Genomic DNA, 24,583 nt, shown 5'->3' on the forward strand with positions numbered 1-24,583 from the left:
ATACCCAAGCATTTCGCAAGCGGTTTTTACAATATAGTTGATATGCGTTTGCCAGGAGAGGTTAGCCGTGATATGGACCACTACGTACAGTAACCAGCAACTAAATAGCTCCAAGCGACCGGGCGTTCTTCCCCCTTTAATCAGATCACACTAAAAAGACGCTGATGTTAACAGCAATTTCTTTGCGTGGATTGGTTCCCTCTTGTCAGCTTCACATGGGACGAGTCCTGACATCAGCACTCTAAAAACAAATGCTCGCTTGCTTGGAGCTATTTCGTTTTTGCGTGACTTACTAGTAGGACCTCACTTGTTCCAGCAAAAATCGTACAATGTTATATTTGGAGTAGTTTTGACTGTTAGCATGACGGGAGATTTGCATTCTTTTGCATTTATTGGTATTAGGACGCATTCTTCACGACGCCATAATAGGAGGACACCTTGGCCAGACGAAGACATTGCGAAAAGCCAGAGAAAGATTCTTCCGGTCCAGAGTGACAGATGACATTGCATCGTGGTGCTCAAATTTCAGCGAATGTAATGTGCGGAAACTTCTCCACCACACTCCGAGAGCTCCACTCGTCATGCAGATCGCTGAATCCCCATCACAGGACCATTTCTAACTACAAAACGAGGGAGCAAGTACATACCTTTCGTATTGAAGTGTTTCACGCGATAGCTTAAGGTTTTTCCAATGAAGTCCCAAGAGTGCCAAGAAGTCGCCGATTGTCTTGTTCGTAATTTGTTTTGTCGGTTTGGCGTTCCTAGAAGTGTTTACTCGAACCAGGGAAGGACGTTCGAAAGCCGACTTTTTGGATAAAACTCTGGCTTGCTCGAAAAAAAAAACACAAAAACATTTGCGTATCACCCACAATCAAACGGGTTATTAGAGAGGTTTAACAGGACACTTTTGTCAATGCTGACCGTCTATTTCGATCAGTCACAAAACAATTGGGACCTTCGCCTTTCTTTGGTCATGATGGCATACCGGCCAAGTGTCCCCGAGTCGACCGGGTTCACTCCGCACTACTTTCTATTTGGCAGAGATGTGAATCTGCCAGCAGATATTTCTAACAAGGGCAATGAAACACGTCCTTAGCACTCCAAGGCAGCATGTCCGGCAAACTCAAAGAACCTCGTGGATAGTACATGCTGCTGCTACACTACATGACGCCGAAGCGTCGCGTCGCCGAAAACAATATTACAATCTCAACGTCCATGACCAGGATTTGGACGTTGGCAACAAAGTTCTACTTCACTGCCCCGCCGTGAAACGGGGTAAATCCTTGAAGCTCTAACTGTCTTGGCAGGGATCCTATATTGTTGTCAAGAAACTTTAAGAAACATCGTTTCGAATGGAGCTTGAGGCTTCTAGATGCAAGTGGATAGTTATTCACCATAACAATTTGAAACCTTATCGACAATTCCCAGCATACAGGTGTCCCAGACAGCTCAATGACAAAATGTACCTGGCGAACGTGTTACAGATTATCCCTGCCACGCCTCTATTGGTTCTGAACAAGAACAGCAGCCTCCTGCGACAAGTAATCCCGGTCCACCTGACCTGGGGGAATCAGATAAAGAAACCTGGAACAACCATCTCTCTGCTTTTGAGCAGAGGTAACAGATAACAAAGGGAGACAATGACTTTCCACCTAACAAGTGTACCGGATTGGGAGGCGATCCGGCCCGTGAATAGTCTTGAATCCGTCCTCAATGACAGCCTTCACGGCGAGAACGTGATGAGCAAAGTTAGGAACGTCGGCCACCCCTTCTACCAGGTGACCACACAATTTACCAGGACGTAAGCCCCGAGGATCGTCGGCTGTGGTGACTGGTAGTCAAGATGAAACGATGGAGACGCTCCGGCAGGTGCATTCTACGCCAAACGGGACGTTGAACACCGGTTGTCATATGAACTTGCGGAATCGTTCAACTCCACTGCTGCCGGCACGCTTTCGAGATTTCATCCTCACATTATTTCACGGGTCGGTTGGAGAAGGTGCAGCAAGAAATACGACGTGAAGTCGTGTGAGGAGACCTTGCGCGAAGGTATTTTAAATTTAATTTTTAAAGCGTTGCACATGTTTAGCCGGAAAAGCGCCTCAAACATATGTGGACACGAGAAAGAAGGGACAGGAGCGCGCGCTACTTCTAACTGAACATTTATTGAAAGCACACGAGTGAGTGTTTTCAATAAACGTTTAGTAGTAAGTAGCGCTTGGTCCTGTCCCTCCTTTCTCGGGTCCACGTATTTTTGAGGCAGTTTTCCAGTTCAGCAATATTTACATTATGGTAGGGCTGCCTTGCTGCATGCTCATCCGGGAGGAACAACACCAAGCCGGGGTTTCCAAAAGAAGAAACTACATTTATTAAAGGGGTACGGAAACAAAAATTGAAATATCCAAATTTTGTTCGGATGATAACCGGAAATGATAGTCGCTCGCTTGTATTTTGAACGACTGGCTATATTTTTGTTCGAAACGGTGCACTCAAGCAAGCGCTCCAAGAGAAGCGAACGGAGAGAGCGATGCGTCGTGTGATATCCGACGCAAGCAAAAACAGAAAGAAAAATATTCCTACGTTCGCGGCGTAGAGAGGCTGGCGTGGTTATGAGCTTTGCCGTTGGTGCGTTGTCAGCTTTGTGGCGGTGTCAATTCGCGACTCTAATTCACTATAGGGGGCGCCACTCATTTTTCAAAATGGCGGGTATAGTGAGGGTTCGAGATACGTGCCGCTGCTGAGCCTGTCTAGTGTTTTGGATTCACTGAGCGGCACGAATTATTTCTGGTGGTACGAGGAAGCTAGGGTGTTATGAGTGCAGGTCACCTCTTTACCTCGAGAAAAAAAAAAAAAAAAACGTGCCAGGAGGCACGTTTTAATTCGGAAGTGAAACCGAAACTAACCTATATTTTGGATTTAATTTCTTTGTTTACGTATTAATTTTGGATTCTTTCATAACTTAAGATGAGTCTCACATCGAAATTATTTAGTTAAATAAGTTGGTCGCCGAAACTTTATTTTGCGACTTACGTGGTCGGTCCAGGCACTTCAAAATATTTTGGACATTTCAGTGTCCTTTTAAAGACGGAGCCTTTCATACACCTAAGAGGTAAAAACATATTGTATTTGCTGAGAAAATGAATGCTTATATTTGTGCGTTCTCACTGCCTTTTCTCGCTCAGATCATTGTCATGTGAAATAATGAACTGCGGGGCTTTTATGGGATTTTTGGGTATTTAGATGATCAGTTGCGTTAAGATTCCCATCACATCAATAAAAGAAAAAATCTAATATTTACAATATGGTCACAAAACGTATAAATTAAGAAACGCTGTTCTTAACACAAAAACACAAAGGCGGAATCCCAGTCAAACAGCTGAAGTGTGTGTGCTTTTTTTAAAGCGACGCTTGAAGCATAGTGTTTTATATTGCACAAAAGTGTGCTAATCATCATCACCGCTTCGAATTGCAGCATTTGTAATTACTAAGCTATAAAATAAAAATAGTATAAATCAATGAAACCATTCTAGATAATGTAAGAAATCTATGTAACATTGCATTAATTGTGCGTAAAGCATATGATGCTATCAAAGTCGTGACTTTTGACAATCGGCAGAACTTCCAAAGTCCCAGCCATTATCTTTCTCGACGATATGCCTCCCTCCCCTCAAACAAACAAAAAACTAACACACAAACAAGAAAACAAACAAACGAATTTCGTTCTTTTTTTTAATTACCGATCTTTTCATAATATTTAGCTACTTTCAGTTTTACGCACCGTCTTTTTGCAAATCTCAGCCTTGCTAGTTTGACGGAACGCCTACCTACTTGCACTTCTGCTCACTGCAGCACATTTCATTGTCGTTGGAAGCCCGAGCACGCGACTCTAACGTAAACGCACATCGCTTGCGTTTGCTTCTATGCACTATACTAAAACTATCTAGTAAGGTACAATCCCATACCGGCTGCAGCACTACATTGGGACAGTGAAGAGTGTTGTTTGCATTCGGAAGTGACAATTCGCGAGCCCTAATCGCAGGCAGTTCCGCCATGCCCGCTGAGCAGGAGGATTGGGGGACCCGCACTAAAGCGCTTCCCGTTTCCGCCGCGGGAGGGCGAGCAGCGAGCTGGAGACGCAAATAGCGTAAACACGTTACAACCGAGCCGTTCGAAGTACCCGTGGGGTGACGAGCATGTGGCTGGCCCAAGGAGCGCGTAGCTTCCACAACATTGTCAGCTTAGGGGTGAACGGGCTGGGGACAGCAACTTTTGTCCAAATTATGAGCGACTGGCTAATCTTCTACACTGTTAGCAAAAATAACACGCCCAGACGTGTAAACCGTTGTCCCATAGCGGACACGTCAAAACGTGTTCGTTTTACACGAGGCCATCTGTGTTTTTCGTCTACACATGAGGTGCTGTGTAAACTTAACACGCTATACCGTGTCTGCCTTCCGCAAAAACGTTTCGAGCGTGTTCCTTATGAAACATGGCGGCCAGCGGCCGAGAACAGGCGAGAGACGAGCCCAGCGAGCCGCGCGCCTTTCAGCCGAAATGAAAGCACACAGGGCGCGTTAGTTCTCGTTCGATGTCTTTTATGCACAGTAAAAATGTCTCCAAGCGGCGGACGTAGCACGTAGCTACCTGCAAAGGTACGTACGTGCGTTGTCGGCGGTGTCGGTAGCCTCAACTAGCCGCTAGACAAAAAATGAAACGAATGCCGAACTCACATGGATAAATAACTTGAGCAAACTATTTAGAATCGGGCGGTAACTTGCGCCACCTATCGAGATTTCTAGCAGCCTGTATTTAAAACAAGACGAGTTTGTTACCACTGCGAACGACCACGACTACACAGCAACCCTACATACAACGCAGGCAACACCAGTACCACGTACTACATAGCACCGACATGTACACAAACACAATAACCGACACTACGCCCGACACTTCCTACTTGATATCCATTTCTCCCCGCGGCGCATATAAGCTTGACATGTGCGGGTGAGCTCTTGGTCGCTGACCATTACAGATTTATAGAAGAATACACAAAACACGGCGCAATGGACAGCCGTGTGTTAGAACTGTTTGCATTTAAAAAGTATGGAGGCAAAATCTATAATGTTAGTCCGTTGCAATAAATAACGATATGTTAACAATAAATCTTAAACCGGTCATGAAAAAGTTCAAAATTTTGTTATTTTCTTGCTTGACCAGTGTTATGAGCAGTCCGACTAGCTTGAATCAGATAGGAAAACAAATTATTGGGATTTTGTCATTACGTATACAATAATAAATGAAAATGGTCCTTGCGCAAAGCATTTTTTATATATTTTTGTGAAGGACATCCGGACATCCGCCCAACACTTCACTTCCGCTAGTTGCAGTACATTCTAAGAAAAAGTGAGCACCCCCCTTCGTCATCGTGCGTTTTGACGGCTGTAACTACCCCACAGGCTTACTTAACTACCCACTGGGCTCGAGCCATTGAGAGTTAGCACCCTGTTGGCAGGTGACAAGCATGTGGTAGTCACGTTTTATAAACTCTTGAATTGAACATTCAAGTGCATGCAGTCGTTCAATAGTAAAAGTCACTTCAAAAATCTCAAAAAGTACTTGAAACTTGTTTTCTTTGTGCGTTGGTTATCATTTATTCAAATTTGAACCGGTCGAAACAAGCCTGTGGCTCAGTTCGCCTAAACTGGCAGAAAACAAACAAGTACAGGCAACCTTGGTAGGCACCTGCTAAAACCCGAGGCTGATAAAAAGTATCCAAAGTATCGCGGTTGTCCTTTTTGGTTCCGTCGCGGGTTTTACCCAACCAAATCTCTAGAAAAGCACAGGAAGCTACGCACAGGCGTGAGTTGACTTGAATGTTCGCCGGACGAGATACTCTCGTCGTCTTTTATTGTGCGGTTCAGTAAAGAGCGTGCTCTCAATAAAGGTGTGATCGGTCAGTTCTGCGTACAGATCAGTTGCAACTGGCCTCCTCGGTTCCGCCGAACTTGCGCGCCTGTCGTACCCATTTTTTTTGCTTTCAAGTGCAGTGAAGTATGAAGCATTGAACACCACGACTGAGGCCGGACAGGACGAACGTACACAGATATCTGGGATCATGTCCGTGTATTTCACTATTTCTCTGTCTCGAGGTACATGATTCGCCTTCTCTGGTTCATTTGGCACATTTCATCGAGCATACTCGATAAAAAAAAATACTTCAAACAAGGCCGGTTCAGACACTAGCGTTTGACAGCGTTGCGTCGAGAACCGGAAGTCACTCACCGGCACGTCTGTGCTTCGTATCAAGCGTGGAATCCAATTCAAGGAATCATCTTGGCACGCGATATAAGCAGCAGGGATGTCCTGATTTCTTGCTGCCGCAACGCAGTCAGACGCACGCAGTCAAACACTACTGTCTCAACCAGGATTTAGACAATTTAGCATACGTATTACGCGTTCGTTGCAGGTGAAGGCACGGGCCCGAAAGCAGCAATTCTGCTGTCCTCTTGGCGCGAGCGCGAGCGCATAGAACCGATATTTAGCGAAAAGAAGAAAACTGAAATAACGCTTCGGGGAGGACTGGTGGACGGGCTTCGCTAAAATCAACTGCGCGTGCTCAGTTGGCTCAGTGTACTCAACGTTTACCCAACCGCCGCTAAGGTCAGTCTGGATATGTAAAAAGAGAAAAGAAAATGCATCAGTGTGTTCAGAAAGTTGTGATTGCAGAAATTGGTTTCGATAATTAATACAATTAATTAAACAGGCTTCTGTATACTTGAAGTGTAGGCAAGCGAGAAAACGAAACTGTTCAAAATGTGACGTGTAGCAACTATTCAAATTTATTTATAACCTGCAGTTCACTTTTGCAATGGCCCTACATTAGAGATACGGGCGCTTTCCTAAGGGCAGTAGAGGAAAAGAATATATACGGCTAAATCTTGCACAGTCTTTTCGTATTTATGCAAAATATGACAGTGGTCACCATCCTAATCTGTCCCATAAAATACAGCAGTATATAAGCTGGTGGTGTCGACTTGACGTGTGTATAGGAATGTAGAGTGTCAGTGAGTGATGTTGTATATTGTTCTGTTTCTAAATGCGTTGATGTATAAAATGCTGTGATATCTGTATGTCGCGTATGAGTGAAGTGTGGCGTAGGTTATGTACAGTGCTAATCACACTTGTCTATAACGCGCGAGCGTGCGGCTTTCTCCGGGGAGCGCTAGACTGGTGGCATTCGCGGAAACTAAGCTAGTCACGTGGCGCAGCATGGAACGGCCCGCTCGAGGGGTGTCCTGCCCACTCTATCAGCTTGATAAGCGATAAAAGTAAAGTGCTTTATGATATATTTTTGTTTTTTGATGACGACATCGTTGATACGCCTTCATGCTTTACACTCTTAGAAAAAAGGGTCAGTATAGTCCTCCCTAAAGGGAGGAACGCTCTTGACACATATGTTCCTTCAGAAAGGGAGAAACTTTCGTCCCTTAAGCAGGGGAGGAAAAGTTCCTCCGTCGACTGCATCTCATTATGGCGGCCACGAATCGAGCAAATCGAGCTCGGTAAGGCTTAACGAGAACACTAAGTCCATTGCACGAAGCGAGAGGAGCAGGAAATAAAAACGTAACACGAGCTTTCTGCGAACTGTATTCATTTCCGAAGTTTCTTTACCCCTGCAGGTAAAGAAACTTGCGTTTCGAAAGCATGCAGTCACTCAGTCTTCTCATCGTCAGCACTGCGATGTTCAACGGAGACAACCGGCACTCAGTTCGCGCACTTTATGTCCTACCTTTGCTATTCCTCGAGCCACAATTCCTTCGTCAACCGTTGCGTCAACCGCACATCACGGAGGAGTGAAAATCATTCGCCCGCAAAACCAAAAGCCGCTCTCAAAAAAAAGCAAATCCGATGCAACCTCTTGGCTTATCTCAGCACGGTAACACGAAATTATGGCGTAGCCGCGTAGCGTAAAAGGATGTTAAATCGCTTGCCACCAGATGGCAGGGTCAAGCAGAGTAATCGCACGTAGCTAGGCTAGGTGGCGCTAGGTACCGCCCAATTCATGTTTTACAAAAAAATATTTTTATTTCCTTCCGCCACAATTGCGTTTCCTTTTCTTCGGAATCTCTAACACATGTAGACACGTTGCGCACACTACAAACATCAGGTCAACATATATTGAACGCGTACACAGGCATCGCACATACAGACATCAATACAACAGCACACTACCCCGATCACTACTACCGAGCCCTGCGTTTCCGCCTTTTATAGTGGTCGTTTTGAACGTGTGGAATTTTTCGGTGACTCCCTAAACAAAAAAAAATATTCCGAACATGTTCATTTTTTCCCAGCAATGTCATACATCTGAGGGTATTTTTAATGGCTCAGGGGATGAATCTCTTATTAAAAAGAAGACGCTCGATCATGCCATAATTATTTGAAAGCCAATAAATCGAGCCGCTCCAATGTGGTTCTAAGCCATGAGTTTGTTTTCCCGCATGGCCCTTCGTAGCCAGTATTTATATTGTAGTGTTCGTTTTTCTATTTGTGCTGTTCGCGCAAAGCTGCAATTGCCGTCTTGAATTAATCTCTGTAGAGCGGATATTCACTCAGCTGGAAGTGATGCTTCACGGGCACAGAAATCGCTTTTCGATGAACTTGAATGCAGTCAAAGCCGCGACTTCCGACAACTGTTAAGTGTACGGAGCTGCGCCGTTGCGAGCTCGAAAACATCTAGCGCTCATCCCAGCGCGCCACTTAGAGGGCAGTTTCTACAGGAACCGTAATATATTTAAACAGTAAAATAAAGTTTAGCGTTTTTTGTTTTTTTTCGATATTGCCTGTCTTTTTTTTAATGCTAAACTTCCATTATAAACATGAGTAAAGCTATAAACCAACACGCGTCCCTGACGTCACGCAGCTGCGGTGGCGCTGTCGACGGGACTGCGCATGCGCAGCAGCTTCACCTCACGGGAATTTGGTTTCTGCGCATGCGCAGTGCCCACACCTGATGTGGGCAAACGCGGGCTTGTTTGTAAACAGCGTGTCGGTCTATACGCACCCCGGAGTGCGCTTCGGACGGAAATGGCTATACGCACTCCGCTTTTCTCGTATAAAAAGAGTGGACACAACGCGATTCCTAAGCGGTGCCATGGCATAGGGGTTGGGATGTCCGCTTCCTACGCAAGTGGTCGCGGGTTCGATCCGCGGTGGGCCAACTTTTTTTTTTTTTTCTCAAACATTTTGTTGTTTTGTCGAGGCATTTGGCGATATTTACGATATTTCCTTTTTTGCGATGAACAGTAAAAAAAATAAAATCGAATGTTGTCGAGAAACTTTGCAGAACTAAATGGTAGCGGACTCCCTTTCCGGAGGTGCGATCGGGGACAGCGGGGCTTGGATTGCCGGCTGGACGCCGCGAAGCGGCGTGTACTGGTTACGCTTTGTAATTAGCAGCCGATACTGTCGCCGCGAAGCGGCGTGAACGCAGGCGGGGGGCTGTGTTAACGAGCGCCCCAGTGATTCACGCGCCGTTCGAAAAGGGTGGCCCGAGCGGCATGATCTCTCGGAGGGGTGCGTATAGCCATTTCCGCGCGAAGCGCACTCCGGAGTGCGTATAGCTTTACTCTATAAACATACGTACTTTCCGTCATACTTTCGTAGTGTTGTCTTTTCCCCAGAGCGCAATCGCTCTCGGGGACCGACAGTCACATTGGCCACTGTACGATAGGAGCTTACCGTTCAGATCAGCGTTCCAACATGACTATCCACACGTCGATCGGCTGCACCTAATCCGACAAGTGGTTTTAAACTCTTTAATGTAAAGCGGAATGTCATCCTGCGACACCCCGGCCCCTCCGATAACGGCCCGACCAGCGGCATCAATGCCCGACAGTTTACGCCATCTCATCTTGTTGTAACACCACTGATACGCGAACACACGGTCACATCGGCGATAATTCCAGTCTTCTGTTCACAACCCACAACACTGCCATCACGATGTCGCTGACACGAAGAAATACAGAACCACGTTGACGATGTTGCTGACACGCAGAAGAATCACGTTGAGCGCCGGTTGGCACTCGGCACGGGACAACGGAACCGAACTCAGCACGGAAGGCACCCAGGCAGCCGACAGGAAAACCTGCCTTCCTTGGACGCAGTTCCCGCGATTTCCATAACGTCGAAAACGTCGACACAGTTCCTCGTGGTTTCTCTGCTGTAGTTCCGCGTGTGTCCCGCAAATTGGAGACGGCCGTCTTACCCAGTGTATGTAGCGCTGCTGACACTGCTCCGGAACTTCGCTGTTTCTAGCGGCTTCGTTAGCTCGTTTGATAAAATTAGTGGTAAAAACGTCAATGCAACCGAAATGTTCTGCACGTTTGGACTAGAAGACGGAATTACAGGCGGCCTTTGCTGCCGCTGAAGCTCAATCAACTCAACATTAATTTATTAAACAACGTGCGCGATGTGCTCGAAAAACGAAACCGAAAGAAGATGGGTCGGGAGGGCGAAAGCTTTCTCCGGTCTGCCTGGAGGAGGAAAACGCCTCGGAGAATAATAAGGACTTTAATTTTCCTTTCATCGGTCTGGGTTTGTTTATGTGTGTTTTGGTAAAAAAAAATTAAAAAAAAAAACTTTACAAAAAACAAAAAAAAAAAAAAAAAAAAAAACTTTACAAAAAACAAAAAAAAAAAAAAAAAACTCTTTTCTGGGGATCGAACCGTTGACCACTTGGTCAGTAGCGCGATGTTCTACCCCTGCGCCAACTAAACAAGGAGGAACTTGCCCTCCTCCTTTCGTCTGAACTGCCGTTCCTCCCTTCTCTGGGCAACTTGTACGCAACAAGGAGGAACAGTCGCTTTTGCTACCTTTCTCCTCCCTTTTTTCTTAGAGTGTAGTTTGTTTATTGTTCGAGCAATGATGTTGGTAAAAAAGCATGCGAGCAGCCTTCCGCGTTCGCCGCCAGCTGAGAGAGTGGGCAGGACACCCCTCGAGCGGGCCGTTCCATGTTGCGCCACGTGACTAGCTTAGTTTTCGCGAATGCCACCAGTCTAGCGCTCCCCGGAGAAAGCCGCACGCTCGCGCGTTGTAGACAAGTGTGATTAGCACTGTACATACGGCATTGTCTGGCGAGGCGCTCAGAGCAAGAATTGCTAGTTTCTTTTTTTCTTTAGTTTGAGCGCTGTCCGTTAGGTGGCGCGTGTCGCCGCCCAATTCAAGGAGTCGCGTGTTTATGTGTCTACTTATTTGAGTGAAAAACATGGAGGCGTTCCATGGCTCCACGTAGCAGCCACAAAGGGTTTCTGCTTCGGTTCTCGGCCTCTCGTCCAAATGGGATCAGTCCCATAGCCAGTTGAATGGGTGTTCCGTGCGGTGAATAGCGCCAAGTGCGTGCACAGACGCGGTGAGGATTACCAGGGACTTGAAAGTGGATAACGAATGCTAACAGGTGAGCAGGAACGTTGAACGATCGGAACCGACGCCGCTTAAATCGGTGATGCCTCGCCTCGCCGCTGTCAACCGAAAACGCCGGATCACTTGCGGCAAGCACAGCAAGCAGATGCTCTGTTCAATAAAGACATCATTCCATTTGTCGCTAGTTTGTTTCCTTCTTTGAATGTTTTCTGGCCGCGAAGTAAATGCAGCCGGCCTCGCGAAAGCAATCGCGGACAAACCCCCTCAAATGCGCCCGCCCCCCCCCCCCCCTCCCTCCCCCCTCCTCACATCGTCGCCCCTACTCGTATTAGGTGCGGTGCCGGTGCTTCGAGGCGCGTTTCGGGGTGCTTTGTGCGCACGGAAGGCAGCGAACGGGCGTACGCACTTGAGAATCGTATTTTAGCAAAAAGCAGTCCAGCTCGCTAGGCCGTACTCGTATTGCTCCACTGTCGCTTGCCAGCCGCCATGTTGCTTTTGGGGGTGCTCACTGTGATTACCTGCTGATTGCGTGCCGTGTGACTGCCCATGGGGTTGTTAGTATAACAAAGAAGGGGTAGCGATATCTGTGACGGCTTCTGACTACCCCAAGTGTAGTACCCTACGACAACCCTTTTGTTGAGAGTGTACGGGAGCAGACGCCTTCACTTTTGGGGCGTTTTGATGCAGTTTGTTGTTGTATATGTCGTGTCGGTGTCGAGTGGAGCGGTAAGGCTTGGGAGTTTGTGACCGGTGTTATTCGTGAACACTGGTGTGGGGCGCTGATGCGTCTTTTTTTTTATGCTGCCACCACCCCGAAATTTGAACATACACGGGCCCGTAGCAGTGCATTATGCTGAATCGCGAGCTCCTTCTCTGTTGACGTCGCTTTCCTGGTACCACTCGTGGATACTGCAAGCGTTTAAACAGTGTGCACCGTCTCGCCTACACCCCCGGTGACGTACTCGACCTGTTGAAACTTATTGCTTCCGTCATTTTAGAGTACGCAAGGCAGTTATCTCGTTGGTCTGGTTTCGGTTATAAAAGCAAGGCAAAACGCTCGTAGTTCCCGCCTTCAGTACACGTTGGACATCTTCCACACTTTGACACCGGATAACTGAATGAACGAGAATTTACATTCACTTCCGAGGTTACTCTCGCCGCTTCCTCACCGTTGAGCAGCTGGATGAGCTGGCGACAAGCCGCGGATGAAAGGCTTGAGCATCATCAGCCCAAGCGCACTCGGTGCCGATGCCGGCGACGCGGGTTTCTGTCAACCAGGAGGCCAGCACAAACCGTGACCGTTCCAGCTCTTCGTCATGACACGGTGTTGCAGAGAGCAGGGTAAAATACAGCTACATAGATCACCGAAGCAAACGCACTGCTATCTTAAATCTTGGCTTGTGATTGCGCCTTTGTAGTAGATCATCTTATTCGTTTTGCTGGCGAGACGCAAACGACGGGCATAACAAAATCGCTTGCATATTCCGCATATCTCACAAAAGCATTCAACCTGTCACCTTGCGAAAAGCGCGAAACACGGAGTCCGCACCGTCCTAAGCTTCCCGTTTTTTACCTGCTTTAGAGCAGTTTGTACCTGCTAGTAGATATGCCTACTGAAACTGAAACAGGGCAGAGCCAGAGAAAAAGAGACGAAGTTGGGAAAGCTTGCTCGCTCTCCAATTTCTCAACTCTCAAGTGATTGTGCTATAATAAATGCACCAACGCCCCTTCAAAAATAAAGAAAGAGCGCTACGTTCACAACGTAAAAAATGGTCTCAGTGCATGCACCTGTGGGCAGGTAGGAAACCTTGCCCTAATTTATTCACGCCGCATGATTGACGCAACAAACTCGTTGCAGGACTGAATCATCTACTCGAGCGGTGTGCGTCGCTGTGCAAACGCAGTCCAACACGAAGCATAAAAAACGGCAGATTTAAGACAACAATCCGGAGTCCATTATTCAATTAAAACGACGTAATTTTGTTGAAAACGCCCGCTGCTTCTTACTCACGGTAAGTGTCGGGATACGTACACAGTTTGAAACGAACGAAGGAAGATTTACTTTTAAAAACGCTCGCTGCGTCCTCCCGGACCAGCTGGACCGGATCAGCTGCCGACGACGGGACTATACCCGTTGAATCTCCACCCCGCAACAATTTGCGCACCATGTTAAAAGCGTGGTTCAAACGGACCCGGAATACAAAGCACCGCACCACACACGACGAACGTTTCAGCTCTTTTTCGCATCGCCGGGTTGCACCAAACAGAATGAGATCGCCGAAGTCAACGCCGCGCTGTCGTGAACCTTGGCTTGTGGTTGCGAACTCGTGGACCCTGTGACTCCCTTCGCTTTCAAAACACACACGACGATTACGAATGGTACTTTCCGTCATCCGGGAACATCACAGGGGCACTTCTCCGGTCACGTCTTCACTATGTGCTCGCAAACTCCGAAGCTCTATGCGAAGCTTCTCGCGTCCCGTAAAACCAAAACAGTAGCGGCGCCATGCGTACTTGCCAGATTTTCTCCGGTCAAACAAAAACAACGAAAGCCAACCGGCTCTTGCTTCCAGCGTACATCGGCGTTGCGCTTGCGCTGTGGCCAGATCGCTTGCAGTTGAAGGTTGAAGCAAAAACGAAACCAACTGCAATGTCACGTGTTCACATCGAGGACACGCTTTTTATATCCATTTTAACTGTTTGGAACGAATAACTAGACCCATGACTTTATTTGTGGTGTGTAAGAAACTGTTATCAAGACCCCTAAACTAAATACAAACATGGGCGACATGAGGGAAGCCGCATTGCCATCGACCAGAAAATGGCGGCGAGCACGGTAAGCGCGGGTTTCGCCGACGTCCTGCGACATGGCGCAATTGCTTTTGGTGCATATCTGCCTCCGAGACATGTTTTTTTCCGCGGCATTTGTCTCGACGGTCCTTTCTAAGTGTGTCCCCAAGCATTCCGGTGCTTCGATAGCCGGCAATGCCGCGGTCGTTGCCGGGGGCGATGCGTGTTATCGAGGTCGGCTACACGGTTATGCGTGTATGAACGAACCAAAACACGTTTTTTTACAACCTCGCATGATTTCTGAACGAATTATCCGTTACTCATCGTGTAAATTTATGGTAATTTGTGTAAATAGCGTGTTTTTCACCCCAAATATTCGCCAAATACACGGGACTTGCTAACAGTGTAGGGGGAAAATGGCTGTATCCGGGTGCACAAACGAGAGTCCGAGAAAGAGGGGAGTCCCTCCTTTCCGTCTTCTTAAACTTTTTGGTTCAATGCGTGATTTGTGAGTTGAGGCGGAAAGCTAAGATGGAAAATGTTAAAATTCCCAAGAGCGGCGCTGCTCCGATGGAGCTCGCTACGTCATGACTACATAGCAAGTTCGCCAATGTTGCTAGATTACCTCCCAAATAAGCTCCGCATGCATGCACCAGGTGCACATTGAAATATCGTTTAATTAGCTTTAAAATTAGTTTGCTTGTGCCTTTCAACGCATGCCTTGTGTATTTGAGATTATGCTGCAACATGCAACACATTAAAGCTATAACATGACCGTTTGAATTTCGTTTCTCTACCCCTTTAAAGTAACAGCGAAGGGCTGTTAGTGTTGAAGAATAACACGGCCGCAGCGTTCGATCTGCACGCCTCCGTGACCTCGGTCCGTCTCATCCCTTCTGGGGGCGTGTCCCCTCTTTTATTGGCTCTCTCGCCTATTCTTCGTGCGCTGTTGTGCGCCTTGGACGTTGTCCACTTTGGGCGGTCGGCAGCGGCCTGTGGGCGTAGTGGCAGACTCTCGCTGCCACAACATTTATCAAAAAGTTTGCCGAATTTTATATATAGCAAAATAAACTCTATAAACTTCGAATTGTGGAAATTCGAAAGTTTAGTAGACGTAAATTGGATAAATGCTAAATCCTTGATTAAATGTACATAAATATTACCTTAGAAAAGAAAAAAAACGATAGTTATAACTTGTGAAAATAGCAAAAAATGTAACTTACATTTTCGACAGCAGCTACATCTAGGGCCTATATCTGGTACCATAGATATGTTTCAGCTTTTAGTGACAACATTCTTGAAAGGTAGAATTTACGATCTCAATCTTTTCACGTGGAATGAAGCCTGTTAATAAAACATTCGACTTTTCCCCGCTTGGAAAACTATGTGAAAGGCGCAGAGTTACCTCGGGGGTCCTTGCCTACTCAAAGCATACTTTGAGGCTATGAAGCGTTCAATATGACCTGGACAGCGCAAACGCCTGATCACTGAATTTATTGTTTCTTTCCTTACATCACGCTAAAGGTGCAGCGTAAAGCAGTGGATGCCCAATGATTCTGGTTCTCCCAAGAAGCGCATGCCAACAGTGCATCTTGCTTTGTTTAAATTCTTTTGACTTCCGCTCTTGCACTATTCAAAGTTCGCACTTAATGCCGACACCGTGCTTGTCTAGAAAGCAATTAGGAAAATTGCATCGAGAATGTGGTACTGCATTAAAGAAACTAATAATCCGCCTGCGCATTTGTGAAACCGACATCGCTGTTGCAAATGGCCGGACGGATCTGATAGCTCAGGTTGCTTAAGACCTCGATGGCGAAAATGCAAGTTGACACGGATAGCATGACAATCCAGAACAGGAGCAGGTCCTTGAAATCCGAGAAGGAGATGTTTCCGTCGCTGATGGTCTGACCGCAGCCTTGCCAGTGGCCTGACGAATCTTTCCACCATTTTGCCACCAGGCCAGAATCACGCAGCCACAAAATCCTTTGAAAAAAATATGAAAAACAGGTCACACAGTGGTGCCAATGTAGCTTGACGTCAGCTATTTTCCCAGTGCGTAACGAGATCTGAGTGATAAGCTTTATAAAAATCATATATGCTTGGATGACTTTAATAGTTGCGATGCCTTACAGTGCATGAACAATAATAGCAACATGTGCTCTCGAGAGCAATTATTTGGGCTACTTTATTCTGAGTTGTATTGTTTTACTGCTTGTAAGCCATGTTTGTTTTATTCAGCCTATGCACATCAGGAGCGTTTGGAGACTTAGTAGGCAGTAATTATTATCGTGGGATAGAGATTCCTACAAAGCACACGGCCTAGTGCCGAAGCTCATTTTTAGCTTTTGAATAATGCGCGCTGTTATCAGAATGACTATCAAAAGGAAACGCAGCGGATAGGTTGTATGTGTCTTTTTACCTCTTCCAAGTTTCAGGTTTGTAAGTAATCCATTTTACAATAGACAGTGTCTTGAGTGGTTTGTTGATGATCGGGACAAAACTGAGACGTGCTTAATGGAAAAGCTAGCTCTATTGTAATCAAAAATTAAAGTAAAATCCATTGGTGAACTCTTAGGGAATGCGTTAGCATGATCCTTGTGAAACGCCATACGGGTCTTTCTTTGGGAAACGCTAACGCTGACCCCTTCACTCCTCTATTTTGGTTTTCTCTTTTGGTTTTATTTTTTGCTTCCTCTATTTTTGCTGCCAATTTTTGGCCTCGATATAGGGTTAATGTTAACGTTAACCAAAGGGAGACGTGTGTGGTTTTTCCCAAAGGTCATGTGCTAACGCATTCCCTAAGAATTCCACCGATGGGTATCACGTTAATTTTTTTCACCGCTTTTTTGCACTTTGTCAGAGTACGTCGACGGCCTTGATACCGTAATACATATCACGCGTGTAAAGAACCAAATTTATACCACTCGTGAAAGGAACCACATCTATATCACTCGTGGAATGAACCGCATCCATCGTTTTAACTACACACACATCACAGCCCACCCACCGCTATGTCGGAAACCCAGAGCGAAGAACATCCGGCGGCCTCAGAGGGGCACTGAGCACGCTTTCATTTTACCGCGCCGCAGCGCCTCCTCCTCTCTGCCTTCGCGCCAGCTGTGGGACGCTGCTTTGACGAAAGCGAAGGCGAAAACGCTCGTTTTGAAGAAAACCCTGCGGCGCGTCTGTCCGTTTGTCGGCTCCTGGGACATGGGGAGAGGAAGAAGGAGAGGGTAACGCGCGGCGACGTCAGCGCATTGAACCAATAGGAGCGTTGCATGCGTCACTCTTTCTCCCTCCTTCTCACTTTCTCCCCGGTGCTGAAAAACTGACAGACACCGCCTGGACTTCGTCAAAACGTCCGTTCTAATTCTAACGCATTAAAAAAAAATCAACTTGGAGATTTTTTTTTTTTTTCACACCAGTCCTTTTATCTACAGCGGCTATCAGACTTCGCGTGCTGCGATTCTGAACCGGTGTATTACAAAAGGAAATGACGTATATCCGTTTTCGGAGGAAAAAAACATCCAAATGAAGTATAAGAAAAACAAAATTCGAAAACACCAAATATGCCTCACGACGGATTCTAATAGTTGTAATTCAAGGTTTCAATATTTATATTTCTGCACGAGCCCTCCCCCCCCCCCCCCCCCCACTCCCCCCTCCTCCCCCCTCCCACGTCGATGCAACCTTCTTTACAAATAGTCCCGAGCTATACCACAACCAGACTTACCTACTATTGATGGCTTGTTGCCTCTCCAGTGGCATCCTTTTGTTCAGGTAGAACACAGAGTTGAAATTGAAGGTGGACTCCTCTCCCACGTAGTACTCTCCTATCGTAGAATTGGCGCATGCAATCGTGGCCCGCGAGGCCGAAGCTGCTCGACTGATGATGACCACAGCTTTGCCGAGACCGACTTCGCGCATCGAGGCCTCCGACAGCACGACGGCGGGTGGCTGGCTTCCCTTGTGCTTTTCTACCATGCGCCACACTTTCTGGTAGTATGTATCCCTGGAATCCTGTTTAAAAAGGCAGAAAACTGCTTGAGAAATCGTGTTGAGTATGTATGTTTTCGGCTAGCACACTTCAGAAACGTAGGGTCGAACTGCTGTCGAAAACTTGTTTTCATTGTCGTAATATAAAGCAAAGGAAACGCTATTTTAGAATTGTTACGCGATGAAAAGCCCGTTGCCGTGTACGCGTTATTTCGGACCGAGAATTGCATTAAATAACATAATTAATTCAAAGGTTTTGAGAAATACTGAACATTACTCTTCTGTTATACTAACAAAAGTGTTTGAGCAATCTATTCAACCAACTGTTCTCCCATTGGACTGGAAGATAGGAAGGGTGGTACCCATTCACAAGGCTGGTGACAAACATTCCTCTCCCAATTATCGTCCGACTTCTATAACCAGTGTTCCCTATAAACTTCTAGAACATGTCCTATTTGTTAATAGGACATGTTAAACCTTGTTAACTTTTAAGAATCAACGACTTTTTCAGCATTTCCCAACATGATTTTCAAAAAAAAAAAAACATTTTCATGTGAGACGCAGCTTTTATCATTCACTCATGATCTTCATAGGATTCTAGACCTAAGATCGCAGGCGTACCGTATTTTTCTGGATTTCCTACAGGCCTCTGATGAAGCCTCTCACAAGCTTTTGCTACTAAAACTTTCCAAACTTAACATAGACGCTAACGCTCTTGCGTGGGTTAAATGTTTCCAAATTCAAAGGTGACAATCAATTGTTGTAAATAATAGTAACTCCTCAACTCTCACTGTTACTCACAGTGTTTCACAAGGATCAGTCTTAGGGCCCCTACTAATTTTACTATATATTAATGACTTTCCGATTAATCGTTCCTCATCAATTTCTTTGTTCGCTGATGACCGCCTGATTTATTGAAAACTTCTAGAGTATAATGGTACTTCGAATCTCCAATCAGCCGTTAACACTATCTACCAATGCATGGTCTATGAGTTTTAACACTAACAAATGCATGGCATATGAGTCTTAACACTAAGAAATGCAAGGCCATGCGGGCGTCTCGCCAATCGCATGACTATCCTAACAACCTGCTAAGTAATGCCCAGTTAAAGCCAGTATAATGAAATTAGTGTTTAGGGCCTACATATAACTTCTAACCTGTGGCGTACAACTCATATTCATCATATTTCTTCTTGGCTATATGTTAGGCTAAATCAAATGCAATTTTTCATTAACCAATGTTTCACATAAGAAAAGTATTCACAAAACTTTAATTCGGCCCAAGTTAAAATAGGCAGTTTTTATCTGGGATCCCGACCAAGCAACTCTTTCATCTACATTAAAATCAATTCCCAAGAGGTCTGCTCGTTTTATCCTAAGCAACGACCACCACACATCCAGTGCCACCTCTATAAAAATGATCTTTTATTGACACCTTTATTCATTCGTCCAAACGTTTCTTGACCTTGTTTCATAAAATGAATAACCATAATTCTATACCACGCGACCCACAAATCTCTCGTCCATTTTATGATTCCTCTCGTCTGGATCATTAGTATAAAGTGGTCAACCTAAGTTCTCTCACAAGAGCGTTTTATTCAAATTTCGTTCCTCGTGCATTCCAGGAGTGGAACCCCCTTCCCGGATCGATAACTGTCATCACGGACACTGAACTTTTCAAATGTACCATCACCAATCATTTTGCTGACGAGAGTGGCTAATATGCTTGTATAGATATAACCTTCCTATTAGTGAGTGTGCCAAATTTATATTTTGTTGTTGGCTTAACCTGTTTTTGTTCTTCTTCCCTTCTGTAATGCATTCGGACCATAAGGGTACAATAAAAAAAGATGAAAAAAAAATGATTTGGGGAATTCATCAGTATTGTAAGGCCATTATAAAAAAAAAGTCGTCGAAATAATTTATATTTTTTTTTCTGGATTTACATTCTGCTGCAACGTACCAAGGCATCGGCGTTAATAATCTTGACACTCAAAGAAAGGCAAACATCACAATATTCGATAACATAGGAAAGCAAGCATGAATCACGGTCGTTTAACAACCTTTATAAAAAAGTTATTCGGTACTACTAAAACAATATTGTTAGGTAGACGATTCCGTTCTTTACTTGTATTAACAACAACCACTATTTGAACGTATTAATTTTACAGTTGAATTCGAATATTTTCAAGCGTTCTTGTTTTCACAAGGCAAGTACCAAAAATAATCAGACAATAAACTATAGTTCCTCAGTTTCGCTGTAAAAGAAACTGTTGACATTACTATAAATTACATTCAGAACTAAGGATTCTCTCACGCGTATTGAGGACACGACGGCGCTTCCGGCCGGAACGTATGGCTTGATCCAGGGCCTGAGGGACAGGTCTCTGATGCTGTCGATGCGGTCGGCCTCGTTTTTGACCATCATCATGGCCTTCATCTGACCCGCGAAGCCTGTCGTAAGGATAATCACAACCAGCCAGAACGAGGCTACGACGATCCGTGCTGAATCGCGGTTTGGGGTGGAAGGAGACGCTGAAAACGAACGAAGAAAAGTAACCGAAAGGGATATCAGTTAAAAACATCTGTTAAGTCGATACATGGCTGGCGCTCAAGAAAATATTTATCGTTGACTAAATTAAATAAAACAAAGTGTGTGGTGTACAGTACGCGTTGGAGCGGCGTGGTCCAATCAGCCGAGAGTCAAGATAGCCAACGAACCAGTAAATATGGGGAAAAAGACAGAGCACGGCATCATAACCGAGCAGTTACAGAACAAGAACAAGAAGCGCAGTCGCACAAACAGGAACTTCAACATGACTAGCTTTAGTTGAATGCAGGACGGTTCTTATATTTTGGTCACAGCTTACAATAATCAGTGAGTCCTGCAAAATTCTAAGATCTCATTCACTTGAGCTACGTGTAATTGACGACTAGCGTACTTCCGTATGTCCTACACAATTTTAAGACCACGTTCACATGATTTACGTGTAATCAACGACTAGCGTACTTCCGTATTACAAGCAGTGACATCGAACACCTGTGCTCCGTTTGGATGAAATTTCAATCGTCGGGGGATTGCACTTTTCCTCCCCTCTGCGGAATGCTAGCAAGAAGGACATGGAGGCTTGTCAAAGCTAGATAAGACCAATACTTTTACCAGTACGCCGAAGAAAAGGTCCGAATATTCTGTGTACGTGTTAAAGGCTTGCGGTTTCATGGGGGTGCTGCCTTGACGCTGAGGGCTTTTTATTTTGTTTTACTTCAATGTTTTGTCACGCTACCATTTGAATCATCTGCAGGTTCAAGCTGAGTGTCACCCCCCCCCCCCTTTAACCCATGACAATTTCTAGATTGCTGTGATAAATTACAGCTCTTTCTTCTTACCGATTTGACGCTCGTCTCATAATAAATTAAAACAAACTTATGCTCCTAAGTTTGTATACGATAAATTACAATATGTTTCGTTAGACGACGCTACGAAGTATGCGACGAATTATGCAGCGTCGAAAGCGCAAGTCAATAGGTCACTTATTTTTATGATGGCTTGAGCGATAATTGAACAGGTACAGAAAAATGACGAACCTCCTCATGGTGCTCTATTTGACGCTGTCAGATCTGTCTCACCAGTTCGTAGCGTCGGCTACGTTAAAACTTAAGGAGAAACAAAGTACTGTAATAGTTATAAGCCTCGGTTCCTTCTCTCGCGAGTATCGTTCTTGATTATTCTGAATGGATTTTACTCATTATACGACGCCTCTGCTTTGTACCCGATTCTTTACTCCAGTACATTGGGAAGCCAAAACGTGAGTACTAAAAGAAAAATATTGTTTTTGCCAAGAACATGAGTTATCACCATGCGCTTCTTTTTTGGCAATACACTACATGATTGAAATCAAGTTGTCACTTACCTACCTTATTATGGAGGGAATGACGTTTGATTTTATTGTGCAATGTCTTCAGACCCTAAATTTGATTCTTTATTAACGGCGGAAAGCAAATATCATTTTACCTAACAATTGATTTTAGCCACGGGCGCAATCTCAACACCACTACCAACGGCACTTTAATAGAAACACGGTAGATCTAACCTAAAGCTAAAGGTAATTGATCAGTGCCTAGCCGCACTATAAAGAAATTGAACTCGAAGTTTAAAGCTCTAACAAATTAAGCGAATCGGTCTGACCGACCGTTAACTCCCCCGTTAGAACTTCCTACTTGGCCAAGATGGACGCGCATTAATACGTTGGTGCACTTCGGAATGTGATGTAATGACCTATTTTATCAATACAAGGAAAACAACGTTGGTTTATAGAATTTGTAAAAAAAGCGGCTCTCGTACCTTCTGTACAGGTGTTTTCAATGAACGTCCACAGGTGATCGAAGAGCGTCGACAAACAGCTTAAATAATGCCTTGGTTGTTTCCATGAGTGGACAATGTCACTGAGTGCCCATGTGACGGCTGATAATATCATGCCACAAATGAAGCAGGTCCATACCTAAGGCGACATTGAAAGGAGGTTTCAAAGAAGGATGCGGAACTGCCTTCAGGTTTCAGCAAAGGCGCTGCACTAACAACGCCCAGCTGCTTTATAACAACCACTCAAAGACGGTTATTTGATTGGGTTTTCTAAATGGCGTTTTCAGAAAGTCTTACTAACGAGACAGAGGGGAGCTAGGCCACGCACAATACCCGCTAGAGAAATGTTAGTAAAGGTCTACAGTCAGTCTGAAGTCACTAATGGCAATCTCCAATCGTCGTTTTGGCGCGCTCTAGGATCTACATTTGGGGAGCGCGCGTCTGCCGATGGGCGGGTGAAGTCAGCACGTTTGACTTCAGTTCGTCGTTTTAGAGCAGCGCTGGCTTCAGGTCCTCCTTGGATTCCGAGAAAACCTGCTCCGTCGAAATCAACGAGATTCGGCCGGAACACAGCTTGTAGCTCAAGACGCTACTCCCGGTGACACTGGCAAGGACGGGATGCACACTTTGGTAATTATGGGCAATTTTTATTGTTTATATCACTTCGCGTGTGGTAGGGTATTGCTTCAAGAGAGTGCAGCCGTAAGCGCAGTTCAAGAATCACTACGGGACGGCATTCACCAGGCGACATCAATTGCGAAAATCCACAAAAAGTATTTTCTCTCGCTCCTCATTTTGTTATGTCGTACTTCGAGCGTTAAGGCCTAAGCGAGAAAGGAGTGTCACGTACGTTCTGATAATTACAGCTGTTTTTACGAGCATATCAACTTGTTTTCTGTTCGTGTGTTCTTCCGAACCCACGAACGTTTCGTGCCGCTTGGTACAAACCCGAGCTGAGATCGGTTAAACATTGCGTGTGATGGGTTTGACATTTGCCTTGATCATGATAATAAATTTACTCAGCACTGTCAGTTTGCAGTCTTTACCTTTTTTTTTTGTTTTATTTCATTTTAGAAACACTTTTGAGATTTTGCATATTTTAAGATATCCGGCGGCGGCCGGCGTAATGCTTAAGCATAAACATATGCGACCAGCTGCGTATTTGTTGGTATTTCTATCATTCGAAGCCATCTTGCGTCGCTCCTTTTTTGAAGAATACATATAGCTGTGCTGTGCTCCACGTCGAACGTGTGCGGTGAGAGGGTGAGAGCACGTGCTTTTCGGTGGAGTGGCGTTAGCCTATCCTCGTGCCGCTCTCGAAGGTGGGGTAATCTTGCCCTTTTGCATTCGGAGGCACAACGGCTCACCGTGAATCGTGTGCTCCAGTGAGGGTTTAAATCATTACATAAAAAATGAGGATTGGAAATTTTCGTAAACCACACCTCACAAAACAACACGTTCTGTGAGGTACGGTTTCAATTTAAAAGAGGGCGGTTAACCCGTCTGATGTTTTATTTATTTGTAATGTGAGTGATCGTTGTCATTCCTATCTTCCATTAAACAACATACCAGACATTAGCAAGAGTAGCACATCCACCAGAGAGTACAATGGGCTAATCACGACCTAATACTAACAAGCTTAAAATATATATTCAGTGATTGGCAATTCTAGAGAAATAGGTACCTAAGACGATAGACACGAAATAGAAGGAGCTGCAATGGTTTCAGTAACTGAAAATATAAATAAAAGAAAATAACTTGCACTTATTGAACGTCAAAAGTGAAAAAAAGATTGTCTTGTTTCTGGACCCCCCAAAAAAAAGACATTATAAGCAGCCGCCTGAAATATTTCTGAGATATTGCGCATAATACAGGACAAACAATAATTCAAGACAATTCTCCCCGCTGCTTGCTTTTATTTGTTTCAATAGTTCCAATAATAATTAATTTTTAAAGAGATTTATGACCGCGCTTCTTTTAATCTGTCACTTGAATGTTAAGACCATTCTACGCTTT

The 24,583-nt window shown here is 45.1% G+C and overlaps 1 protein-coding gene across 1 annotated transcript in view; it reads right to left on the reverse strand.

Moving 5' to 3' along the window:
• The window catches only part of LOC8031284, a 41,348-nt gene extending 20,323 nt beyond the window's left edge, over window positions 1–21,025 (reverse strand). Inside the window, exons 1-4 of the mRNA XM_042291579.1 lie at window positions 20,929–21,025; window positions 20,525–20,742; window positions 17,945–18,231; window positions 15,966–16,194 (exon numbers count right to left, since the gene is read on the reverse strand). Coding sequence (XP_042147513.1) covers window positions 15,966–16,194; window positions 17,945–18,231; window positions 20,525–20,742; window positions 20,929–21,025 — 831 coding nt within the window. The remainder of the gene's footprint in view (window positions 1–15,965; window positions 16,195–17,944; window positions 18,232–20,524; window positions 20,743–20,928) is intronic.
• Window positions 21,026–24,583: the final 3,558 nt, after the last annotated feature.

Source organism: Ixodes scapularis, unplaced genomic scaffold (assembly GCF_016920785.2).
Source record: "Ixodes scapularis isolate PalLabHiFi unplaced genomic scaffold, ASM1692078v2 PGA_scaffold2__306_contigs__length_199485367, whole genome shotgun sequence".
NCBI classification, from domain to species: domain Eukaryota; kingdom Metazoa; phylum Arthropoda; class Arachnida; order Ixodida; family Ixodidae; genus Ixodes; species Ixodes scapularis.